The 25,895-nt window shown below is 41.4% G+C and overlaps 1 protein-coding gene across 4 annotated transcripts in view; it reads left to right on the top strand.

The window, feature by feature from the left end:
* The first annotated feature begins 3,464 nt into the window (after positions 1-3,464).
* Positions 3,465-25,895, top strand: part of LOC135500106 (adenylate cyclase type 1-like) — a 48,618-nt gene continuing 26,187 nt past the window's right edge. For all 4 annotated transcript variants that reach the window (XM_064791312.1, XM_064791316.1, XM_064791315.1 and 1 more), the window contains exons 1-2: positions 3,465-3,810; positions 9,177-10,260. In XM_064791312.1, the coding sequence (XP_064647382.1) occupies positions 9,625-10,260 (636 nt within the window). In that variant the 5' untranslated portion in view covers positions 3,465-3,810; positions 9,177-9,624. The remainder of the gene's footprint in view (positions 3,811-9,176; positions 10,261-25,895) is intronic.

Raw genomic sequence — 25,895 nt, forward strand, 5'->3', positions numbered from 1 at the left:
TTAGTTTCGGGTGAAGCCGTAGGATATTTGCCCGCTGGACCACTAATGCAATATCCGGTGGTCCAGTTATACATATTTTGTAAGATTGCTTTCATGAATAAACTATTTTTAATCTTTGCATGAACTGAACTTAAAGTGACCCCTCACAAAGCGGGAGTATAAAATCTGGAGCAAAATAAGTTGGCACTCACTCATCTAGAGCTGCCGCGCATTTGGGCCTATTGAGTGCAGCGCAGTCCAATCCAAGCTGATTCCTCAGGGTAATCTTACCTTCAACGCAACCGAAAAAAAAAACTGAAACCATTGTTTTGCTAGTTTGAAAATCGGTAGGTTTTAAACTGGTAGAGCAAGCACAGTGGAGACCACGACGACATATCAGCCCGGGATAGATTTCAAGTATCCGTCGTCCCCTTTGGAGAAGAAGTCACCGAAGTTATGAGCCGCCGAGTTTCGAAAGAAGAGTGTGATCTCATCCTGCAAGGGGCGGTTGTCCTGGCTGGAGGTGGTGGGGGACCACTACACTTCGCAAGACAAATTCTCAATGTATTGGAAGAATATGATGAAGCAGTTATTGCAAGTCCAGGCCAGGTCAAACGCAACGACTGGTTGACGATGATAGCCCTTGTAGGAACTCCATCAAAGGTCCAGCTGAGCCGAGTCAGAGACAGTAGTCATGCCAATTTATCTCAATTGCGAAGTCTAAGATCGCAAAGCAAACACCGAAAGAGGTCAACCTCAGTTGGCACTATAGAGCGCCTGATGCCATCATTGTACGAACGACTACATCAAATGACGTCTGTAAGATTTCTCAGTTCCATCTACAAGAATAATCGCCGAAATTTAAAGGAATTTAAAGAAGATGACGTGTTGACCCCAACCAACGCGGCTCGAAATGCGTTTCTGTATTTGCAAAAGCAGTGCAGGCAGCGCGCCGACGATAGAGGTCATTACGACAGATTCAAAAACTTTAGACGATTTTCGTACCTTCTCACGGGAGAGTTGGGCGCAGTCAATATGGCCACTGCACTCTACCTCGCCGCCACAGAAGGCGTAGCAGTGGTGGACTGCGATGGCGCAGGGAGATCAGTACCGCAGGTCAACCAGATATCATATGCAGAAAAATTCCAGCTTGCCCCCACAGCAATTGTTTCGCCAGAACCAGGACCGAAGTTAGATCATGTTGCGTCAACGTTACTAGACTTTCCGAACGGTTCGGAAAATATGGTTGAGAATGTTGCAGCTTCGTTGATCGCGGATGAGAAGGGGCCGTTTAGTCCCTACATCGGGTACGGGACGTACGTTATCAAAGGGGAGCAAATGAAGGATGTCCCAGTGTTCGGATCGTACAGCCTTGCTTTAGATGTCGGCAAGGCGATCAGTACGTTCTATGGCGAAGAGCGCGCGCTAGCAGTGTCACAGGCTCTGACCTTCCATGGCCGACCAAACAGGGTCGTCTTTCGTGGCATCGTGACAAAGAAAGTTGTCTTGGCTGACAGGACGATAAAAGACAATGGGTATATAGACATCGAAGACAAAGAACTTTCGACCATCATGAGACTTTGGTACAGAAATGAGATAATCATGGCTGGGCGGCCGGGGAAAATACCAACATATATGGCACCCGATTCGATTTGTGTACTTCCTGCGAACGAGAACGCAATGGATATCAGTTCAATTCCAACACCGACCAACTCCGACCAGTTAGAAGTATATATTTTAGTCATACAAGCTGACGACAAGATAAAAACGAAACAAATCATCAACAGCTTCGAGTCAATTTACCCGACTTTCGGCAGCACGAGCGTAAGTGTCTATAACGGCAAGTACATCCCTTGGTGCGTCAATGACGAAGTTGGCGCTGAGAATGATAACAGTGAATAGGGTGTGGAGAAGACTGGTTTTCATAACCTGACTTCGTATTGAGCTTTTTCTTCGCAAATTGACTTCCATAACGTTACATTTCCGGCCGGAAATACCCCCATTCCAGCCGCTCATATCATTAGTTCTCTAAAGGCGTCACCCTTGAAAGAACACAACGCAACTGAATCTTCATCTGCGTTGAAACCAGTCATAAAGCGATTCTGACTTGGGGAGTCTTTGAGGGGGTCGGGGACGCTCGTGGGTATTGGCAACACAAGTCAAACTAGTATGTATCGATACTGAAACTCCAACGCATTCGATGGTGCCATAGTCTGAAAAAGTTATGAAAAGTTGAACTGCAAAATATAGTAATCAAAGCATAATTTCACTTTTGTTTTCGAGATGATGAATGTATTTATAGTGTATGTTGCCTTTCAGCCTCATGATATAATTGTTTGTATAATAAATGTAATATTAGTAACAATGAATACTGCGTTGTCTTATTCTGCGGACTTAAAGTTTGAACTGACATCTGCCCTTGAGTCGGGTAAAACAGTCTGGTTTTACTAATGTTTGAACTGACATCTGCCCTTGAGTCGGGTAAAACAGTCTGGTTTTACTAATGTTTGAACTGACATCTGCCCTTGAGTCGGGTAAAACAGTCTGGTTTTACTAATGTTTGAACTGACATCTGCCCTTGAGTCGGGTAAAACAGTCTGGCTTTACTAAAGTTTGAACTAACATCTGCCCTGAGTCTGTCGAGCGTCAGCTGGTGTCTGCCTTGTAGTCAAGAAAACAGTCTTGCCTTTCTAATGATTGAATCAAAAGAATATTCGGTCAAAACGTCAACTTTCATGGTCCGATGAGCAATAGATTCATCTCGTTTAGTATGGTATACGGCTATGTACATGGGTCCAATACAAATGTACTAGTTATCGCATACGTTATCATTGAATAGGATCGATGGCGGTCGCGCCGCCTTGGAAATAACTAGTTTATAACCAGGCCTTCAGGTGGCATGGTGATCGTTTCTAGTTTCAAGGCATTCATTTGATTGGCCAATATACAACTACAAGCGTTGATGTACAGGGAGGGAGAGAGGGATGGTTTCGATACGCAAAAATTCAAATCTGAAGGATGAACAAATTTCTAAGTCCAAATAATTTTTTTCAGTTGTTTTTTTCTGCTGAAAATGAAGAACATCATCAGCCCCCCAAAATTTTGGCTTTGAAAATTTTTCAGAATTTTGAGCTTATATGAAAATATTCATGGATAACAGCTAGTCGAGTACAATCAATGTACTTTAACAAATGATGTTACCTTCACACATCCTGTTCAGGGCCTCATCGGACAGGTTTGGACCTGATTGGGACCAGAAAAAAATCATCTTCATTTCGCTTAAGCTGCGGGCGATCTGGAGAATACGAATCGGAATTTGATCCATTCAAGCCTGACATGACCCCTATCCACCGCCAGACTTATTGAAATTCGTATTACATTTATTAATAAAGTTCTATTGTGCTCAACACCACACACTATGAAAAGTCGGAAGGTTGGGGCTCGTCCTCTAGCACGATTATCTAGTTGTATGCCCACAATATCTTAAAAGCCCGACCAGCTGATTCAGAGTGTGCTCAATATATGGATTTATTCGAACATGTGCTATTTGGAGATTATACATATACATTAATAGGACCTGCATGCATATATTTCGCACACATTTTTCAAGGTATATGATGGCCTAAATGGGAAAGCTCAGACATCATAATACATGTATTTTAACTATATTTACCATACGTTGTATAGGAGCATCGAAAGTGTACGGATAAACAAATAGTGCAATATCGAAGGAAAAGTAGTCGGGTCGTAGGAATGTCGTAAATAATTCATATTGGACCCTATATTAAAATTTTGTGTTATTGCTAGGGTCTTGTTGGTGGAGACTAAGTTGTAAGTATAAGCAACGCCAGAGTGGCAGATCCAGAAATTTTGAAAAGGGGGAAGGGGGCCATGCCGAACCTGGAGAGCCCCAATGGTGTTATCTTGAAAACGAGGGACCGGTTTGGCTGGCGCCAGTTTGGGGTCTTCTCCCAGAAGAAATCGGAAATTTCGTAATTATTTCTAATAGTGAACCCAGGAATCTTCTGGATCAATACAGATCTCAATAACTCAGAACTTTTCTACCGACCACTGGCATTTTGGCATTTCTCTAACTCAATATGTACTGGTGTAGTCTTCTCTACTCAGTGCCAGCTTTCGTCATCATCAAATGCTTGGCAGTCGTGGCATGTATAAACGCAAGTGTGTGTAAGGACGATTGGTGGTGGAGTCCCTTGAGGTGTTATACATGTAGGCCTAGAAAATTAATATCCACATTCACTGTCACATTATAGTTAGCTAAAAAGAATCAATATGCAATATAGTCTAGGCCTTTTCATGTTGGCCTATAACGCTGTATACAAATACATATCATTCCAATCAATGCATAATAGTATATACTATTGCAATAAAGTACTTGGCACACAACTCAAGAAATATTTACCTTTAACAAAAGGGTCAGCTTCTCAGAAAAGTAAAAATATTTGGACTTGAGGGACAGATAACACCAAATTGATATATCACAGTATTTATTTACTTCAAGTGCCAAATATTAAAAATACTTTGTGGCCGACACGATTATCGACCACGGAGAGCTTTTGAACGAAATTAAAAACCCCTTGGAAAAGTGATCAGAAAGTAATTAACATTAAGTTTTTTCCTTCTTGTAAGCAAAAATAATTGTGTGATCATATGTACGCTTTTATTGTAAACTGCTATAAAATTTTGACCGAAATCCATTCGCACTCCTTGGTCATGTTTTGCGAAATGTGAAGAGGACCACTTGACCCGAAATTGCCTGCCTGGTCCTTCAGTTCGTGCCATTACGCTGCATGAAGTTATAAACTTGTTTCTCAGGGCCTGTTTCAATTTTGGATGCCGCTTCATAATATTTCGTTTGTTATTTGATTAATAACGGCCGCTCCAAAGGACCTTACACGCCACACGGTCAGATATCAAAAAACTTTTCAGGACAAAGATTGACAAATTGATGTGTGAACGAAGTGACCCGAAAACACAATTCAGTATTTTCAGACTTTTGTGTGTCATGAAGTGAATGACTTTTGTCCGACGTGACTTGTCGAAACTGGTAAAGCACGTAGCACTGGAATTTAAACACGCGATATCCCGCTAAGGTTCAAGATATTGTTCAAAAATCGTTCTCACATATTATTTGTTTTCGTAACGTTTCTTAGCGGGATGACGCCCACTTGCAACATACAGGTTCATAAGGAAGTTTCCGTAATTGCCCGGAATGGTGGGGTCGTTTTCGAAACATACAGTGTCAATCACGGTCAATGTTGAAAATGTATTTTTAAATTGACTTTTTTCTCGCTCGCTATCATAGATATTTCCCAAAGGAGTTATTCTACCCCCCTCCCCTAAACCAACCCCCGCGTTGGTGTCAATGATACGGACATGAATATACCATTCTGTTTCATAAAATCTGAGAACCTCGAAAAATCGAAGCCCCATTAGACACCAGACAACCTAGAAACATCAGTCTGGTCCACACGACCTGATGTAACAATAAGCATGAACACAAATTGATGTATACATTGTTATTTCCATTCAGTATCATTAAAATAATTGGTCATTCGGTAGCGGGGTACATACCACATACAAATTGATACTTCATGATCGTTTGCGGGACCGTTTCTGACCCAACGGATGCCTAAACCCCCCTCTAGCTAAACCGTATAATTCGTGAGCGTTCTGAAGGAAGAGGGGGGGGGGGGGGGGTGTATGATCTCTGGTTTTACTGGAAGACCACGTGTATCGTAACAAAGAGTGGAACGATGGCTTTTAGTCCAAATGAAAGGGCACTCGGTAGAAACTGGCAAGTGGAAATATAAAGTGATACATTACGTATATTTGCCCTTGTCTCTCAACTACCCCGAAAGACGTTGCGTGGGGGTCTATGTTATCAATATTTGCACTGATGACCCTTTGAAAAGACTGTTGAAAAATGGGAATTTAGGCCCCACAGCGAGAGGGCTTCGATTAAAGACAATGGACCGTGTATTGGCAATGCCTGAGTTCTTTTAACTGCCAGGTTAGGGGCAAAAAGAAAATGTGAACTACACGTGTAATGACCAATTCGCATCATGTTTGAACTGAGGGAGCCAGTAATCCTTTTTGGGAATCATTTATATATTTTGAGATGGTCCCTTTGTAATTATATGGTGAACTGTCACATACGAATAACGGTTTGATATATTTCATTGACTGCTGGTACAATGATTAAGCAATAAGTATGGCCATTGCTCTCCGTTAGCCCGGTTCCTTTTTTTAAAAATTTGACCGATAATTTTTCATATAAATTCAGTGTACATGATTGTATAAGTACATTTATCACTGTTATCTAACGCCAATGCATGCAGACTTCCGTAATCAGGATAGCTAGCGTTCCTTCATGCGGGATTAAACCTGTTGCCGACTTGATCTGGGAATTCACGACCATCAAATCAGTAAGGTATTTTTTTCTGTTAAAAAGCCATCTTTTCATGTCGTTGTTCAAGTAAACTTAACTTAACTTAATTTTAGCATGAATGACTCATCTGATCTGTCACACCGTGTCGTTCCCTTTGGATTGTATCGTTGTCATTGTCATCCTTTACTAATGCAACCCTCTGCAGCGGCTTGTACATATCAAGTGCTTCAAAGTACCTGTAGACCCTATGCTTTTGAAATTGGGACCGGGAGGGGAAGGGGCTCTCCTGTAGATGACCAGGCTCTCACAGTAAATAGGCCTATGCATAGCGACATGTCCAGAGTCAATACCGATGAGTTCATCTCTGCACAATCACCTCTAAGTAACATTTCTGAAAGCAAATCATGTTTACCGGATGTTTATGGTAACCAGTGTGGTCCCCGTAGTCACCATTAGCACGCGGGGGATTTTTTCTCACCCCATTAACATTGATCCTTTGCGCTGAGTGTTGTCCTTTATACCTGTCTTTAAATAAAGAGTCAGGCAATTAGCGAAAGACTTTTGAAAAACTGCGTTTTGAAAAATAATTTCTACCAACGCGACTTTGAAAAATGTCCACCACCTCCTTCTTGAAATACCTTTATCCATTTTCAATTTCGCATCAAGAATTCCAATCAATTTTACGAGTCTCTCTCCCTCGATCAAATTCATGTCAATTTGTCATACTTCTACAACTGGATTGAACGTTGATTTGAAAGCTCCTCAACCAAGTGTCGGAGAGAGATTGATGGGGATTTTTTCGGGATTGGTTTTACCCTTGAAGGTCGGGGGGCTGTGAAATCTTCGTTAAATTTTGTTGACTGCCTGGACGTTCACCAGTCGACATTTACGAGTCGATTCCCCCCCAAATCTTACTAAATCGAATTTTAGTTGTGGTATAATAGTGGTAGCAAATACCTAGCTCATGTAGTTAGTGCACTCAACTCTCAGAGCCTTCAATGAGAAGATGTTCAGAATTTGGTCCAAATGCATCCCGGGGACGACATCTGTATTGGTGCCATATTCTCATCTTACACAGCAGGTCAAAAATCCCTACATAATAACATGAGTTCCAGCGCTAGTAGCTCGGAGCCTTGTGTCTCAAGATACATGCTCAATACTCTTCGAGCACAACAACTAAACGGTGCAAACATTTTTGTGATGACACGTTTTCACCATGGCGTTATTCCTCGGTTGGCGCAATCAGAAGTTCTAAAAGCTGCTTGTTATAAGCCTACGTGCATCCAATACGATTTATAAGTAACTGCCACTAAGGGACAATTCTATTGTTAGCGCAGTGGAGTGGACCAGACAGGAAGGTTCGTCTCCCTTAAGACCCCTTAAGGACCCAAATCCCACCATCCTCATCACGTCGAGACGATGCTAATCCGCTTTGGCACAATAAATGTAACGGTATCGAGTTGTATTGGCCGGAGATACTAGTGATTATATCCGTCTGTGATTAGTGATGGATTCAGCCTAATAGGTTCTAACTCTGTGAGGTACGCTAGAGTATTATTGAATTAAAAGCTAGTTACTACACTCGGTTCTGGATCCGTAGGCGTAGGATCTTTGAATTTGTCCGCGACAATCCCTGCGGTTATTCTATATGAATTACTTGTTTTCTGTTTTGATGTACATTAATACATGTACAATTGTTTGCCCCTTGCGTCGCAGTTAAAAGAATTCAGGCCTAGCCCAATACACGGTCTACTGTCTTCAAACAAAGCCCGTTCGCACCTGCGCCTAAACTACCATTGTTCTGCTGTCTTTTCAAAAGACAATCTTGATAACGCTGACCCCAAGGAAACATCTTTCATGAGGGTCAAAAGGCCGAATCCTGCTTTTCCGTAGCGACGAGCTGAGCGAGACTCGGGTTTAGTGGAATCTGTCATTTACTGTGTGAACCGTATCTACATTTGTACATAGGTACATTTGTAAATCTCGTCCTTCAGTGTTGGCAAAATGATCACGTCTTCATTGGGACAGCGTATTATAAAAATACGCGTCTTCGTCTCCGGCGTATTTTCTTGAAAAACATAATCAACGTGCAAACCTGTTATCAAAACATGAGATCCTTTTAGTGACCAGTTTTCTGGCCAACTGCATGGAAAGATTGTGTGGAAGGAAAGACTGATGAAGGTAATAAATTGTATGCCTGATTTACATGTTAACTACTTATATATCACTCTTAAGCCAGAAACAATAAAAAGAGCTTCTCGTCTCACGCACGCCCCGATTTAGGCCACCGTCTTTTATGTTTGATTTATAGATTTTGGATTTTTCTGAGACGGGTTTCCGGTTGAGTCTTAAGCTGGAGAATCCACAAGGTCTATTGCCTTAAAAGCTTGAAATAAGACAATCATGTCAATATGTGAGATGCAAATACAAGTATGTCATTATGAAATAAAGTGTTTACGAATGTATTTGAAGTAAAATTGAACAAGTCTGCCTCTGCATGCATTGTAATATACATTTTTGCCTTTTGTCTTATATGACCAACGGGTTGCTTCGAGCTCCAAGCCAGCTTAGCTGTACAAATATTGTTGGTGCACATTTGCAAATATGCCAGGTTTCTCTATTTTTGTCGGCAGATTCCTCCTAGCGAATTCTCAGCGGGTTAACTAATGACTTTGGTTACACAATCTCCATATAATATTTACAAATTACTGTCTTCCAGTTACCAAGCAAATGCCCAGCAGCGGGTAAACCTATATTTACGCTTGGTTCAAATCTATCTTTGCAGATAACTAGAGATTCCGATGATGATTTCAGCCAGATCCCGGCTCCGCTAGTTGCACTTGATGCCGAGGCATACAAAGTACACAAAGTTATTCAATCATCGATATATACCGCATGCACTGCCGATATCGGCATTTGGCTACCTGGAGCTGAACAAGCAAACTCGTGTCAGCAATGGCAGCTACCTGAGCTAATACTCCAAGCATCGTGGCATCTAGCTAATGCTAGCGATCAATGATTACGCTACGGTGCTGCGTGGAGGTTGCAATCTACAGCAGACGAGATACGGCGCGCATGCGCCTCAATCAAAATCACTTCTGAGCAGACGGGATTACTATGTGCTCCAGATCTTCTTCAGAAACTTGTTGAAATAGTGGATTAGTAGAAATGATTTCTTAAAGTACGGATACACAAATTCCTTGGAAGGATTCCTTGATACATCTGGATTAAGTATGGCGTACAGACTTTTACCTCTCACTTGGAACCGTGGGATGGGACGGGAGGAGCCCGCCGGCAGCAACAGCATGACTCCCCCAATAGGCATTCCAATACGCTACAGAAGGGACAGACTCGGCATGATTATACACCAGCACCCCTTCCACGACCCTGAACTTGACAACCTCTACCAGAGATATGTCTACAAACTTCAACAGCAAAGTGTCACGAAGGCGTTGCTTCTCTTCATAGTCCTGACCGCCGCCCTGGCTGTCATGGAGTTCGCCTTCGCCCTCCACCCAACTGGCGAGACTATCTACAATTTCCTCCATTGTTGCGTTTTCGTATTTCTAGTCGTGTACTCCAACAGCAAATTCATGCAGGAGACGCATCTGCCGCTTGTCTCAATCACCTTCCTCTTCTTTTCGATTCTGTTCTCAATAGTCAACTTACCAGTTCATCTTTTCGGCAAACAGACGACAATGGTATATTCAGCGGCGGACGGAGTTTGGCAGATGTTGTTCGTGATTCTCTCTATTTATTGTATGATCCCTGTCCGACTGATAATCGCAGGGTGCATTGGAATATCGTTACCGTGCATACACCTGATTGCTGTTTTCGTCACCAGTGACCCAAGGATTTATTGGCCTTTGGTAAGTTAAGTGTTAATTTTCTTAATTTTTCATTAGGACGCCAGGGGGAGTTTAGTGATTAGTTTTCGATGTATTGTGTGGTACAGGAGGGACCCCTAGCGGCGACTTTGTGTAACTTAGACCTACTTGGCTCCTGCCTATATTGTCAATATAACAGAAAACACTAGTAAATTTTCCCACTAATGAGGGCTGCTTCATACTTCAATAACATCGTTGTTTTTTTGGTGATGCCTAAATGCCCATACTCAATTTGTGTTCACTGGAAATGTTTGTTTTGGAGGGTGGAGCATTTTTGTATGACAAGTCTGCACCAAGTCAAATGTACAGACAGGTAAATCCGTCTGAAGGGCGACCAGACAATTTGACGTTCATCTGCTTCCTGAATTTTTGTTGTTGTTGTTGTTTTTGCTTGTATACCTGGTAAAGCAGCACTCTGCTACCTGCGGGATCAATCACTAACTTGCCCACCACCGGCAGCGTGATACTTCTACATGTTTCGACCATGAGTGTACGAACTTCAACAAATGGTGCGGTGTAACACTGAAACATATCCGGTGTACCAGGAAGCTTTGAGTCCCTAAGGAATGAGTCCTCCAGTTACATGTAATTTCGATAAACTGATATTCTGCCAGATCCTAGAATCTCTGGAATAAACTCGATATAGATTTTGTTTCAGTTGCCAACTAAACGTGAAAGTGACATCGGAGTTAACGATGTTACAGGAGAAGCCGGGGCCCACGACGCTCTCTGACTTACTAACTATGTTAGCTTTAATTTGCCTTCTAGTAGAATGGCGCAGAAAGCCTCGGACAAGATCCATTCATTCCACCGATATGCACTCGCAACCCCTTACTTTTACTCACAGGCACTGTTGATTTAATATGTATCTTTCGCCTCAGCATCCGCCCTGCTACACAGGAAATGTTGTTTCTGTCTGCATACCTACCGAACTGTGCTCATTAACCTTGAAGCGCGCTTTCGAATGACAAAAGGTGAGAAACACATCCACACTCAGCAACATATAGACGGTTCCAATCTATACTTCGAATGGGAATAAACTCAATGTGTGACCAGTACTGTCTCTTGAGGAAGATCTTGCAATGACAGTATCTGAACTCGCGAATCCAAACAGACATGTTATATTGTGAGTTCCTTTGGTAATGATTCATACAAGTATGACAACATCTGTATCTTTATACCAAGTAACTTCAAACGAGCATCTACCTTTACTATGTAATATCATTGACTGTTGCTGCTAAATGAGAAAGCTTGCACAAAGCGTTCAGTGTCGGAATCTCATCGCCATCACGCTGCGCTGAAAGACACGTATTCCCTTCGTAATTTCGGAGTGAAACACGCGGAAATGCCAACCCTTTTTGATAAAATGTTCAAACGCGTGTTGTACATCCAATGCCATTAAAGTAGACGAAATTACCCCTGTCACTCTGGAAAAAAGGGTCAACGAAAGCGCAATATGCAAGATGCTTTATGCATTTCATTTGCTGCCCCTTTTGGCTGTCAACTATATCAGCTCCGTTTGTTGGAGTCTGCGCTGAAAGGCACAATGTCCGCAGGGCGTTAGAATATCGCTCTTCAGACTTAATGACGGTGAGTTTAAGCAGAACTACAGCAATACATTATGGCCCATACGTACTGACAATAATTCGTGTCTTTGCATTTTAACTGCTTTCACTCATTTCTCATGCACAATGTACTGTTATCACCTTTGCGCGAAGGTCGGGGCGCCAGGATCAGGGAGCAAGCAGTGATCTGAAGATCCCCCACGCAGCGAGAGTACCATAAGGTGCCAAAAGCGCCTCTCGCCTGCTTTGAAAGTGTTCACGTATCTCATCGATGAGTATCAACACGGCCTAGCCTATAAACCATCATTGCCTATACAAGGTATCCTCATCTTTCCCATGCTGATCAATAGCGTTTCGCTCCATTTAACCGATTTTACATCGCGCAAGATAATCTAAAAGCTTGGTTGAGCCGGTTTTGTAGCGCGAAAACATCTTGCCACTGGTGCGCAGAGAGAAAGATGTGAGGAGGGATGTCATCGATGAATCGCTGGTAATGGTATTTCGTAATGGCCCCGATCGCTTTAAAATCGCTGGTGCGAATATAAGTTTTCGGTCGGTATATTGGAAATCAGGTGGTGATTCTATGTGTGATGTTGACACAGCCAAGTAATTTTCGTAATCACTATCATTGCAGTAACAAATGCAAATGTTGCGCTGAGCGAAATGCAAGTGCAATCCCATCCCATCGGTTCTCCTGTCTATTTTTGTTTCATCTTTCCCGTTATACCCTGAGGCAGGCGGCAAGTTGTCTATAGACGTTTTGAATGTTTCCTTCTCGAGTGCAACAATACAACCACTTACCACCATTTTGAAATCCGCCGGCAGCGTGTACCTTTATTTAAAAAATGTTACAGGGAAATCTTGGTTGCAATGCCGAAGCACTTGTGAATAGATATCAAGCGAAAACATTGGCTATATGAAGCTATTTCTATTCCTTATTCATTATCAAGTTGATTTTAATGTCTGAGGTAGAAATCTTTTTGAGTATGAAACATTTGCGATGATTAAATATTTTTAATGATGTGTTCGGAGGTTGTACTAAATGTAGTTATGTATCATCAACAGTTGAAAATCCTTTCCTAGCAAATAAAAAGTTATAAGACATGGGTTGGTAAGCCAAGATCCAATCAGGCTGAAAAGACTCATCTCACAACTTCTTTCTTTGGCCGTTCCGCAGGCGATTTCAGACCCTTGGGTTCAAGAGGCCGGCCCATCTTGATTCACATCGTTCAGAGCACTCCACGGCTGCTAACAAAGCACGGCGATCCCATCCTGACATAGGTCGCAGCCTGTCTGAGACCGCAACTCACTCCTCTAACTATCTCAATGGACCAGAAGAAGTAATAAACTGATATGCAGAATGAACTACCCAAGGTGTGCATCGGATCAACATGTCATATTCAGTGTACCTGCGTAACTCATGTTCTACCTTTTGCAAGCATTTCCTCGTCTATTCCTACCAATGCATAAGTCTGGCTAAGTATTTTTCCAATTCAGAGATAAACACAGCATTGATGGAGTTACTCACAAGCGGGAACGTCTGACCGGATGCTTCGTACAGTTTTATGTGAAAGTAACTCGCCTAAGTGATTTCAATGTTCAAGCTGTTTTGAAAGAAACACCTACAGAGAGCAAGGCTTACTAGCTACTTGAATATATTGCCACCTCTGGTAGACTAACACTGACAAGGCATATGTTTATTGGGGCTGTTGTGAATTTCTGAAAGTCCTGAGGCTGCACTATCAAATCATGATGACGTCAACCTGTCATTTGCACATATTGATTACGTTGTGAACCTTAATTGTCTAACTAATCATGAGAGGCATCGACGTGGGTCTGAATTCCATAACCCTCCCCCCCCCCAGAATGGTATCAATAATATTGATTCCGTCCAAATAACTGCTGAATCACATAAAATGCTGTATATCTGTAATGTCAGCCTGGGTATGTTTTCCGAGACGTCATCGAATCCGTTCATAATAACTCTTCTTCTAAGAATGCGAACCAAACCTGAGAAACCATGCAAGGTGTGGTACATCAAGATGGTTTGTGATGTAGAAAAACCGGCCATTTCTGGTCAAGCTATTGCAATAATGCGCTATCGGTATGGCTTCCTTGATACTGGTGTGCTGCTGAAATTAAAGGAGTGAAAGCTTTCGAATAAGCTGTTTTCCGTCGACTCGCCGTTATCAGAAAAATGGCAAAGTTCGTTGTACGAGTACGCAATGTAAATTTATTCCATTTAAAACGAGTGCAGAATTCGATTTTAAGCGGTCAACGTGTACTCCGGAAAGAAAGTATCGGTGTATCATGTGATAGCCCTTTACTAGCGTTCCCTACGCGTGCCACTGTCTAGCAAAGAATGTACTTGGTCCAAGGTTCCACACGTGGTTGGCGTTGAATACGATTCTTCGCCACATACCTTAGCTGCATGCTCTCTTTTTCCACGAAGAGCACCTTGCACGTTATTATACCTCCACGGGCGCGTTAGAAAAACATGGCGTTATCTTGTCTGGCATGAAGTAACACAGACTAAATCCCGTGAAATAACACATAGAGCGAATACAGACTTATGATAGAGCAGACTTCTTGAACAGTTCACTGGGTGTTTGGAGGTAAAAAGGCATAGGGGATATAATACATGTTGATAAATGACATGTATTTTTTTCTGAAGAATATGGCATGTATTGGAGGCCTCGGACTGAGTATATCTGTTGTTCAAAATGGCTGATAATAATGGATCTCATTCTTACTCTAGCATGTCTGACGCAATATCATCAGAAAGTCATTCATCCCTTTCTGCCTTATCCACACCAGTTTCTACATATCCGCTCCAACAAACCAGACCTTCTCACTGAGCACTTTTGCCTATCATAATTGCGAAATGATTGTATGGTATCAGCTCCAACGATCAATAGACTTCAGTAAACAATAGCTTGAACATGATCAAAGCAACACCTTGAGGAGATGATAGCAGTTTTTCCCGAGAGATGAATGCCAGTTAGTTCAGAGTCAAATTAAGGCTGAATCCTACGCGGTTGGCTCTTATTTCATCATGAAGTTGGACTGTCATTACATCGATTTTTTTTCAAGGAGATCAGATAGATCTTGTGTCCTTTTACTTTCCTACAAGGCAGTGCACCTTTTTTTCTCTAATGCGATGGTAAACGTAACGCACCCGATACGTTGGTGGAACATCGCATAACCCCATTCTCATGCTTCATTGACATCAGAAGGCAAATAAATAGGCATAATCTTACAGTGTAGTATCATGAATGTGTGTGGTACACCAATAGATCAAATCAGTTAGATAAGCGTGTTAGTCCTCACAGTAATAATGTAGCCCCACAGGTAACCTTGTTGACAAATTGTTCCACCAACATATGAGGCCAAAAGGCGATATCGCGCTGAGGTATACCTATGCTGTCACGTTTCCACTAAGACAGTTATCTCATGTCTTTCCCCGAGTAATGCGACACTGAGAGTCTAGTCGAAGGTATCACTTCATCCGTGTTGTCAGGCAGCTTGCCAGCAACAACATATCAAGGCTAACTGAGTCAAAAACTGAAGACTGAGTAGCGAAATACGTTTAAAAACATGATGAACATATCTCCTTGGATGTCCGAGCGGGCACTAGCTGATCATGACATAATCAGTATGGAAGATTGGATATGCAGTCAATAGACGTTGATCTGCGGTTGAATTTACTCAGAATGTGGTGAACCTTGACATGGAGACATGGGCTACCATGGGAAGAGGTGGCTGCCGAATCCCAGAGATTTTGGCCTATTTGCAACCTAACTGGCATAAAAAACACGTCTTTCGATTACGCTTGTGGGGTAGGCATTTGAATCTTCTGATTGAATAAACCAAGAATTAATTAAGACTAGTTTTCATCAATTCTTGTTATTATCAACACATCGTGCATTAAATCAGCCGGTGTTATTATTAGTTCCGCTATTAATATCTTAACGATATCATTATCAGCGCAGCCTACGCGGACGTGCATTTTTTTCTCTGTCTTGATATTAATGGTGTCTGGGTTTCTGAAAGCATGGACTGGCCATTCAGACCATTGCAAATTGAAGAAGGTAGTTTGCCCATGGCTGTATCTGAAGTCAGTCGTATTTCAGGATGACTAATGGTTGTTCACATTCCAAGGATACACGCCGTGTATCTGTAGACAAGGTAGCATTCATCTAGCGCTCTGACCAGACTACATCAAGAAAATGTTTTATTTGTCTCATTTCTCTACCTGAGGGAGCATATCAAAATATTTTTCAAACCCCCAAACCCCATTTTTACGTGCTTGAATTAAGGACCTCCCTTCTCCAAAAATCCTCGGAAAAATGACGACCCAAACCAAGCGGTAACGAAGCACAGTCGGCGCATAGTGCATTATACACTGTAAACGAAGCACAGTCGGCGCAAAGTGCATCATACATGGTAAACACTGTGGTTCATTGTAATCAAGGTGTTTTAGAATATACGTAGGTTAACCTTTATTTCGGTGGTTAAACCGAAAATATCTAAATCTTTCTTTAGACTAACGACGGAAGAGATGCCATGCCCTGTCTGACGATTACAGTGACGATTACATAACCTATTGTAATATTGCTAACTGAAACGATCGCAACAGCGCCGAGCCAAAATCACACCATTTGCTATCAAATATATTATGACCTTGTGATCACCTGCACCGTGACGTATCAGGATTGTCGATTGCAATCTGTCTCCCGGGGTGTATTTAATCATGACACAATCGCTGATTTTCCTGACATGAGAGGATAAGCCGCTCAGGGAGACCTGATCGATGCTTATTCTCATTTACGCCCATTTGCGGCTGGATTCAAACGTGACATGATGCGTAGGAAGGGAGCCAGAGATAATAGGATGGTTTGTACCATTTCCAGGTGAATATCCGGAACATTATCGCGTTGATCTAGATTTGCGATTCGCAAAAATATATATTAAAAAAAATTTGGTCACGATTTTTTTTCGGGACTTCAAACTCTCTTCCGATTTTTCAATCGAAAAAAATCACGATTTTTTTGGCAACGGCAAAAATAAAACTCGTGCGAAAATTTGGTGGTTAGCAGTATCAGAAGTTCAGTGTTGTTCTCGTTTAGACGATCTAAAAAAAATAACCTCATCACTTTGATCAGGTTTTCGATTAACGTAGATAAAGCATCTCAAATCTCATTAAAAATGTTTCAAGAAGAAACCACTGCCAACGTTTCTCCATAAAGCTTTAGAAGTCACGGCAGACTCAAAACAGATAATGAAAATCAAATGACAGAGTCTTCGTAAGAGCCATCACTCAAGGCGTGATTAATATTGAGACGCGGTTAAAGAAGCTTTCGTCATCATTCGTCAAAATTAGATACGTTATTGGATAAGAATTTGATTAATTGTTAGATAAAATATCATTCTCTCATGCGCTCATAGCATGATGTTACTTTTTCATTTTGAAAGGAGGCAACGTTTTTAGGCCTATAAACAGAGAGACTAAAAGCTACAAATGTGGCCAGGGGAAGTCCCCTAGCTTCTTCAGCTATACAACATCATGCCCTGTGTAACACGGCGTTCAAATTCCCTAGGATATATACAGATCGGCAAAAAACCATTCAAATTCAAACAACAAATGTATCTCTCGAGCCTTCATAATAGAAGATTAACTTCCGGTACTTCTGTCCGCCCCATGTAACCTAAAATCGATTCTGATGACAATGTGCTGTCTGGTCCTGATTGTGTAAACGGAATTCTATTTCATCGCTTATCGGGAGGGGTAATGGGTATAGCGTGAATTATCGGGATGAGGTTCGGGGTTGCATTCATTGGTGACAATGCCACTGGGAAGATGAATTGTCTATAGGCAGGGCACCATGGGATGTGGTTACAAGCCTTCATTTGTGAAAATAGAGCCATTTAAGTAGGCTAAGCTACCATCATCGATGGAGAACTGTTGAAGAGAGAATCACCAGGCCATCGAGGATGCAGTTTCGAGTGGCTCTTGTTTCAGAAGGAGCCGCTTACATGCAAGCCACGGGTATCCTTGACACCACTCATTGTCTAGTGGTTTTGACAACTCGAGATGCGAGATAAACAGATTCCTTATTTCGCCAGTCCCTCTACATGTACAGTACATGACATTGCGCATTGGTTTTCAAGAAAGGAGACTATTGTAATGTCAACACTCGCTCGATAACTATTTTATTGAGTTTACCTCTGCCGCGCGGAGGGCGAGCAGCAGTTGCCTTTGCACAAATCTCATTACGCGCTTTACCTGTGACAACCCGGCCAAGTTTGTATCCAATCTGCCTAAGTGCCCAGTTTTTACCATTGTCACATGTTTCTTCTACAACTGATCCTATCATCTTAAGCCGGGTAAACAGATAACTCATCTCTTGAGCACTACTGGTCAGAAACTACCAAGAAATGCTTTTTTTGCGCGGACATTGTTACAACTATCCTAAGCTATCAGGTTTAAACCCTTCTTCCTTTCCGATGGTGGCATATCGTTGGCGTGGCCATTCTATTGTTTTGACGTTTTTTACCTTGGTAATCATTGTGTTTGGCGTACCCGAGTACAGTTAGCGTTTGACATTGATAAAGAAGCTGGTACTCCCCGCAGTAGGTTTTAGCAGCACGTGAGAATGTCGCAAAAAGACAATGGGACCTCCGCAGCATAGTACCTGACAGATAACAATAAGGTGACAAATTGAAATAAACAATTTCCGAAATTCTGCTTCAGTTAAGTTTTTGTGTTGCCTGTACATTTCCTTGAAAATCAATGTACAGCATATAGGCATTTTCGATATCCCTTTCGGTCAAAGGATCAACATTGCATGCATGGTGCGGTAATTTTAGGTGTTTCGCAATCCGCGATTTTTATCATGGCAAATTAATAATCGTATGATAAAACCCTCACAACAAATGTGGCTGTTTGCAGAATCGGAGATTTATAACTATTCAATTAATCATATATATAATCATCTGAATCAGATGGCTGAGTGCCGTTATGATATCAGAAAATGTATGAATAATAATTCACATGAGCTGCAGTTACTGTATCGCAGTGGCTGTTGAAGTAAAAATATAATATCAGTCTATATTAAGACTCACGTATGACGAAAACACAGCACCGCCCTTGGCATTATACTATTTCAAGAGCATAGATACGATACAACAAAAGTACGACACACAAACGCATGAAACAGAAATCGTAATAAAACATCATTATTCTATAATGATAGACGTCAATATACAAGGTTCTTTAAATGTTGTGGTGAGGTATTGCTGCTGATGACGATGATGAACTCGGGCTGTTGTTGGCCTCCTTGAGCCCCCCACCCTTCTCCAAGTTCATTCTTCCTAACGTTATTTCAGTCTACAAATCTCGACGGTACCCGATGTGATGGACGCTCCTTTGAAAGGAAGAGTCGGTTGGTAAACACGCTACATGATAGGGCTTTTTATGACACAATCTCCGTTCGACTTAGTTTCCTTTTCACAGTCAGGTATTCCTTGCCAACATCATCAACCCAAGATTGCTGTGTCCTTCTCAGTGGCCATCATTGCTCGCTTTTTTACCATTATCGCGACAGCCCCAGCGCTACTGTAACGACAATCCTTTGTAACATTGTCGGCTCACCTGCCGCGTACTGCTTTTTTCCAGCATCATCGACTCCAGGTTCTACTGTTTATCATAGCGTTTTTTTCTTCCTTGTTCGTCTGTCCTCGTTGTATTCCCAGTCACGCTTAGGAGGACAATGAAGCCACTTTCTAACTCTCAATGGCGTTACACGGATGACATTTCAGTTGTTGTGCTGTAAATATCCGTGAATAACCCCTCTCTTGGGCAGTCTGATTGATAGATAGGTCTCATTACTTTGGCTAATGATCTGAATGTGTCCTGTCTTCACCTTCTACCGCCGTTTCAGGATTGACAGGCGTCTCAGGTGAGCAAAACAGAAACTGCTTCTCTCCCTTTGACATCTAAAGCCAGCCTCTCAGCGCAGTGGGACAGCGAGTGAGCTAAGTGGCCGTTTCGACGTTATTTACAGGACAAGTCTAAATTCTGATTTTGGGGTACGGTTGGCTACATTGACAGTGCTTTATCCTTCACTGAAGGAAAATAGACAAAGTGTACGTCGTTCATATACAGTTGATTATAAATCCACAATCATTCTATGAGGGTGAGTCTGACGGAATTGCGTGTCGGGTGCCCACGGGCCTCCATGGAATTGGTTGATTAGAGAGAGCGTGGAAAGGGTAGTTGACCCAAATTATTTAGATAGCTGCAATTGCCTAAGGCGTTTGTACAACATTTGTTAGGCAGATTACGTTTGTATTGGTATCACTGGCCGCGAGTGAATACGGTTCAGATGTGAGCTTGGCAGGCATAGGGTGCAGGGTCAGGATACACACGTGATAGTTGATGGTTTCACGATGCTCTAGCTGCCCAATATTCACTTTATCCCTGTGGTTTGTTGCCTTTGATATCCCTGTATATTAAAGTAACCGATATGCCTGTTGTCTTGGGGAATAAATGTACTGACTGAAGACAGACGCAGATATTGGTATTCTTGCTTTGTTCTTTTGGGCAGGATTGGTAGTCCATTGGGAAGACAAAACGACGAAAACATCTTGTCTACCCCCAGTCTTTCTACCTGGACTACTATGTCGAATGAAATGCGAAAAAAGACAGGAGAAAATAAAAACGCAACGTTTCGAAGATAAACGCGCGATGATGCGTAGGAAGCGATATCTTGTTGAACTGAAAACATTTTGAACAAGTCCCCAGGTCCTAATATCATGTATCAAATACTTCAAATCGTTCGATCCTCTGTTTGGTAATATTATTTGACATAGAATATTTTTAATGAAATAATCGTTTACGATGTAAGCTATAAAAGAAAATACAGCGGACACAACCATAGGAGTTGGTGACATTTCCTTGCATGCTCATTGCTGACACCAAACATTGTCTCGTTTAGCCTAATTGACGGATACGAAAGGTTAATCACTATTACATTGTGACCCTGGATCTGCTAATTGATTGATGAGTGGTAGCTTTGATCGATCATGTCACGTGATACATAGGGACTTATTGGAAACGCGTCTGATTGATTAATTGGTTTTGGTGATGAGCCATTTTTGTGTCTGCATATGATTGCACGCGTAAAGCGAAGGTGTAATAGCGGCAAGGGTTGAGAATATACCATGTCGATCAAGCTATTATTTATTTCTCAATAGAAGTTGCAAAATGTTTCGACGTGCTTTGATGTTTTCTCCCAATAGCTGCGGGGCTCTCACTGCATGCTGAAACACAAAAGCTTTCCATGTCCGGGGTTCTATACGTCTCGGGTTATGCATGTATGTGTCCCTGTGTAGATAAGTTGGGTAATTTCATATTGATTGATTGATTGATACATGTAGGTTGATTATCGTCATGCTATAATGGACGTCTGTATTGGCAGGGTAAATGTCTTTCGAGCCTCGCGGATATGGACACATTGTGTACATGTATATCTTCCATACCATCTCATCGTCACGCCGCCGATCCCAACGGATCTCTGCATACTAAAGTAACACGAGCTCGCCTATTTCGCAGACAACATACATGGCAACAGCTTCTAACAATGAATTGTAACACGAGTTCCTTTTGAAGTATAGAAATACTTGGGCATCTCTCGCACGTTGTAACAGCAATCACACTTCACAAGTTTTGACATTTAAATCTTACACCTTACACTGTTTTTCTCACCTTACACTGTTTTTCTCGTTGGCAAGTATCTTACTTCCATGTGTTATAGTTTGTATGTCATATTGTGTGAAAAAGAAAGTGCTAAAGTCATTACTAGACACTTAAAATCACTACTAGATACTTAAAGTAACTATACTAGAGACTTTCTATGACGATTCTTCTTCTTCCTTTCTTTAATTCTTCTGTTAATCAGTCAACAGGATAATTTCAAAGAATGCGCCGACCCATTCAATTCAGCAGGAATGGACGTGAATAATGACTGGAAGTAAACCTACCATCATTTAGCTTAGTAATCTTAATAACACCATACCCTTGAATACAATGAGCTTGCGTCGGTCATTTAAAGCTGATTACGACATAACTATTCAGCCAAATTGTGCATACTGTCGAGTCCACGTAATATAACGTAGTGCATGTATTGAATGTTAGTTGCTAGCGAGACGGCAAGCCGAGCACATCCTTTCTGTGGTAGTCCCTATGCGTTCGTGCCCGGCCTGCTGTGTACACGAATTTCCGAATTTTGTAACTGGTGAATCTTAGCGATATATTGAACATAATTGCTCGGTCTGGTGAATTGTAAATGATCTCACACAGACCACATACTTTTTACTTCGTCGGTAAGGGTTACGAAACGTGCATTTGTATCAGTCCGTCATTGGAGTCGAGCAATAAGGCACGTTATGCTGTCTGGCTACCGAGCTTGTAATGCCGTGTCTTTCTTCAATTTCCGATAGAATTTCTCGTTTTACATTGGATTACTCGGGTCTCCGTGCTATAGACATTCACAGAAGGCTTATGTCGCATTTAGAACTCGTATGTCAGAATCTGTTGTATATCTACGAAAGCCCAGAAGGCTTATTCAATTTTCAAAACTCAAAATTCGAAATATTCGACAAATTTTGAACTATGCTCTTCTTTGACTTCAAAATTCAAAATTCGCGTGCGCATAAACGTCTTTTGATAAAAAAAGAGAACGACTTACTATAATACTTGTTGAGGTTGATAAAGCAAGACTGACTGAAAGTATCATATTTCATTGGTCCATTGTCTTTCTGACAATTCACACCTGGTACGATGGGATCTGACCACTGGGCGAGATCTACTATTACTGTTTACCTCAGGGTAATGCGAAGACTCGTGCCCATACCCTTCTTCTTCACAACCACTGTAGCACCGGACGAGCCACAAATCCTTAGATGCGAAGCAATACTGAGCTACATCAGCTTCGACTATTTAAGTCCTAACCGCACCATGGTCACCAGGTTGATATCAGCCAAGCCTTAATGTGGTTTGATGGATCTGTCACAATGTAGCCTCGTTATTAGCTTTTGCCAATTAAGCTTTGCATGGCGTGCGCATAAACATATTCTCATAAACCGAATGTTTTTAGGGTTGTTTTGCCAGTTACTAGCAAAAATCCATGATGCTAGGATATATATTTTTGGAAGTAGTCCAGACATTCGATAAGGTCAAGTCTGGTGTAATCTAGCGGGAGTGTATCATAACAATTCACGTGTTGGAAATGCGTCATTCACAATTGTACACACTAGCTTGAACAACCAGGAGATATCAATGATTGTGTTCCTCCATTTCCCTTTTTTTCCAAAGGGCAAAAACACAACTAATAAATAACAATGAGTCTTTTGTATAGCGCAATTCTGTAAAAGTTAGCCCACGCTTAAAAACAAAAACATCCATCTAGACGTTTACATAGTATGATATCTATAATTAGTTGTTTGATAATCAATGATTCTCAGCGTCTGCGAGTGTGAGAGGTTAATTATCTCTTTACTCAAATCTATTACCGCATGCTTAGAAGCTATCTATAAGAACAATCATGTCATATATAACAGTTTATATAATCGGGTACTTGACTCTCTCCTCAATGCTAATATTTACGTGACGATGTTGCTGACAGGACACTTATTTCATGTCGCCTATTTGCTCACGAGGGCGCAAGAAACAATCCCATTGACACGATTCCAAATCGATTCGTCTTGAAGAAGATACTCTACTGGAATTGTTTAGGCATACGTGATAAATATTCCTCTTGGCTTCCTGATTGCAGAAAAAAGGAGATCCGTATAACCGAATGGGTGACATCAGTAGCTCCTTTTCTCTAGACAGTTTTGCCGTTTGAATTATCGACCTATACCATTATACGGGCATGATGAGTGCGTTTGGTTATGACAGATCACTCAATTGCCGAGTTGAATAACTGAGATGAACTATTGAGAGCGAGTTTTCTCTTCTTAGTATTTGCATGCCCAAAGGGCTCTTGTCGTCGGTGGCTTGGATGCAGCGGAATCCATATAGAGTGGGGGTGTGAATACGTGGGAGGTTATCGTGATTTTGTAACTCGAGTTTTAAGAACAAAAACGTGTATTGGATGGACACATTCTCATACCGAGTGCCACTGCTTGCTCTCTTGTGTACAGTACTCGCAACGAATGACACTTTAACGCTATTACATACCACCATGAGTGTGATTGATATTGCCAGACCACTCAATGGATGAGGTGAGAATTAAGGAGTTTGCTTGCCGGCTGGGTTCCTGATGTATGAACGAAGGCCTTCTTCTTTCGGTCGAAAATAAAACGCCCTAGAATATGTCCCTTATTCATTTCAGCTTGATTCTCCATCCACTTATATTCGTCTAAATTCAGAGGTAATTTCCATTGGATTCAATTTCACAGTCGACTGTTCACATCGACATTTCAAGTTTGGTTTTGATATGAGACAACCCATTGTTCGCGGAGGAATGGTTATAGATTTCCACTAAATTGGCCATTATTTAGATTGAACTCGGATTGAGAGATAGAAGTTCTCATCTGGCTGCCTCAGGCCACAAGTAATCCATTTTATAGAATTTCCTGTATAGAAATTAAGTGCCCGTTCCAAATGTATCACTCGCTGGTAGAAATAGCAATAAGCTATTGTTGGATATTCCTATACATATACTTGAAAACATAACTAAAATTATCCTCGCTTTTTTCTTACTCTGCAGGAAATTATCAATCAATTGAAATTCATTTAGATCAAAGCATGGTAAAAAGTAGGACTGGGCAGAATGTAACACCATGAAAAATGGTATCAAACCATTACATATTATAAGCAAGATTCGTCGGTTTGAAGCTGACCTACTAATTTGATCAGAAATCTATATGTTTTCAAATCTGCCAGAACCGATATGTTGCACCTTCTCTGTCCCGATCAGACAGTTGTTATAGCCTTAAGGATAACAAGTCATCTTCGAATAAGCCTCGGGGGAACTGAAGCGAAATGACAATAACACTTAGCATTGCCTGTCTTCAGCAGAAGGTGGCTTCTTCTCCTGACATTAGCTACATACATGCGTTACATCGTTACTTCGCAATGAGTGGTAATGACGTCATCACAAAACTAATGATATTTGGTAATATGTCAGCTATTCCATGTAAGGGTCCCTTCAAGCTGAGGCAAATAACTAATAACTGCAAAAGGATATGGACAGGTTTACGCCGGGAAAACGTAACGAATGTATTACATCGTTCATGATTCCAAGAGTATCTCTTAAACGTACGAACGTGTAAAGAAGCTAATCCATCTACGTGCATATATCATGGCAGCATCGTATTTTTCGGTGATCGTCAAAGCTTTGTTCGCTATCTCGCAGCCTGTTAAGAACAAGTCCTTAAGCCATGGCTTACACGTTGTATGCTGCCTATTCATGATCTGTAATCACTACATTGATAACATTTTCAATAAAACATCGGAAAATGCCCCATCGGTTTCGGATGACAATATGCCCGCCTACATGAGTGATACATCTTTATTTTCATTGAGAATCTCAGCAGCGGACTTGTTGTTTTTCAATGCATGAACGAGATGCTACTCATCACATATACAAAACACGCTGTTCTTCTTTAACACGTATCGCCAGTATCTATATCGCAGTAACAGTTGCTTTACCGTTGACGTTGCACTGTGATTTTAAGGTCTTGATACCGAACTAGACATAACAGACACACGCATTCATATTTCATTAATCAATTCGTTTGTTTCAACACGTACGATATCATCTGTATTATTGATCTGCGATTCTCCCATTTCTCTGATATCTGTCAACGGTATACTGTCACACGTACGATACCATTTGCAGGTTATTAGCCTTTTGAGGTTACAGATCATTTCAGAAAACACATTGACAGTTATTCTTGCGATGAAAATGTCCAGGTGAATTTTGTATTGTATCGGAACATTCGCAATAATTATTTTTTCAAATCTAACAGAAGATCTAATGA

The sequence above is a fragment of the Lineus longissimus genome, chromosome 16 (assembly GCF_910592395.1).
Source record: "Lineus longissimus chromosome 16, tnLinLong1.2, whole genome shotgun sequence".
Classification (NCBI taxonomy): Eukaryota; Metazoa; Nemertea; class Pilidiophora; order Heteronemertea; family Lineidae; genus Lineus; species Lineus longissimus.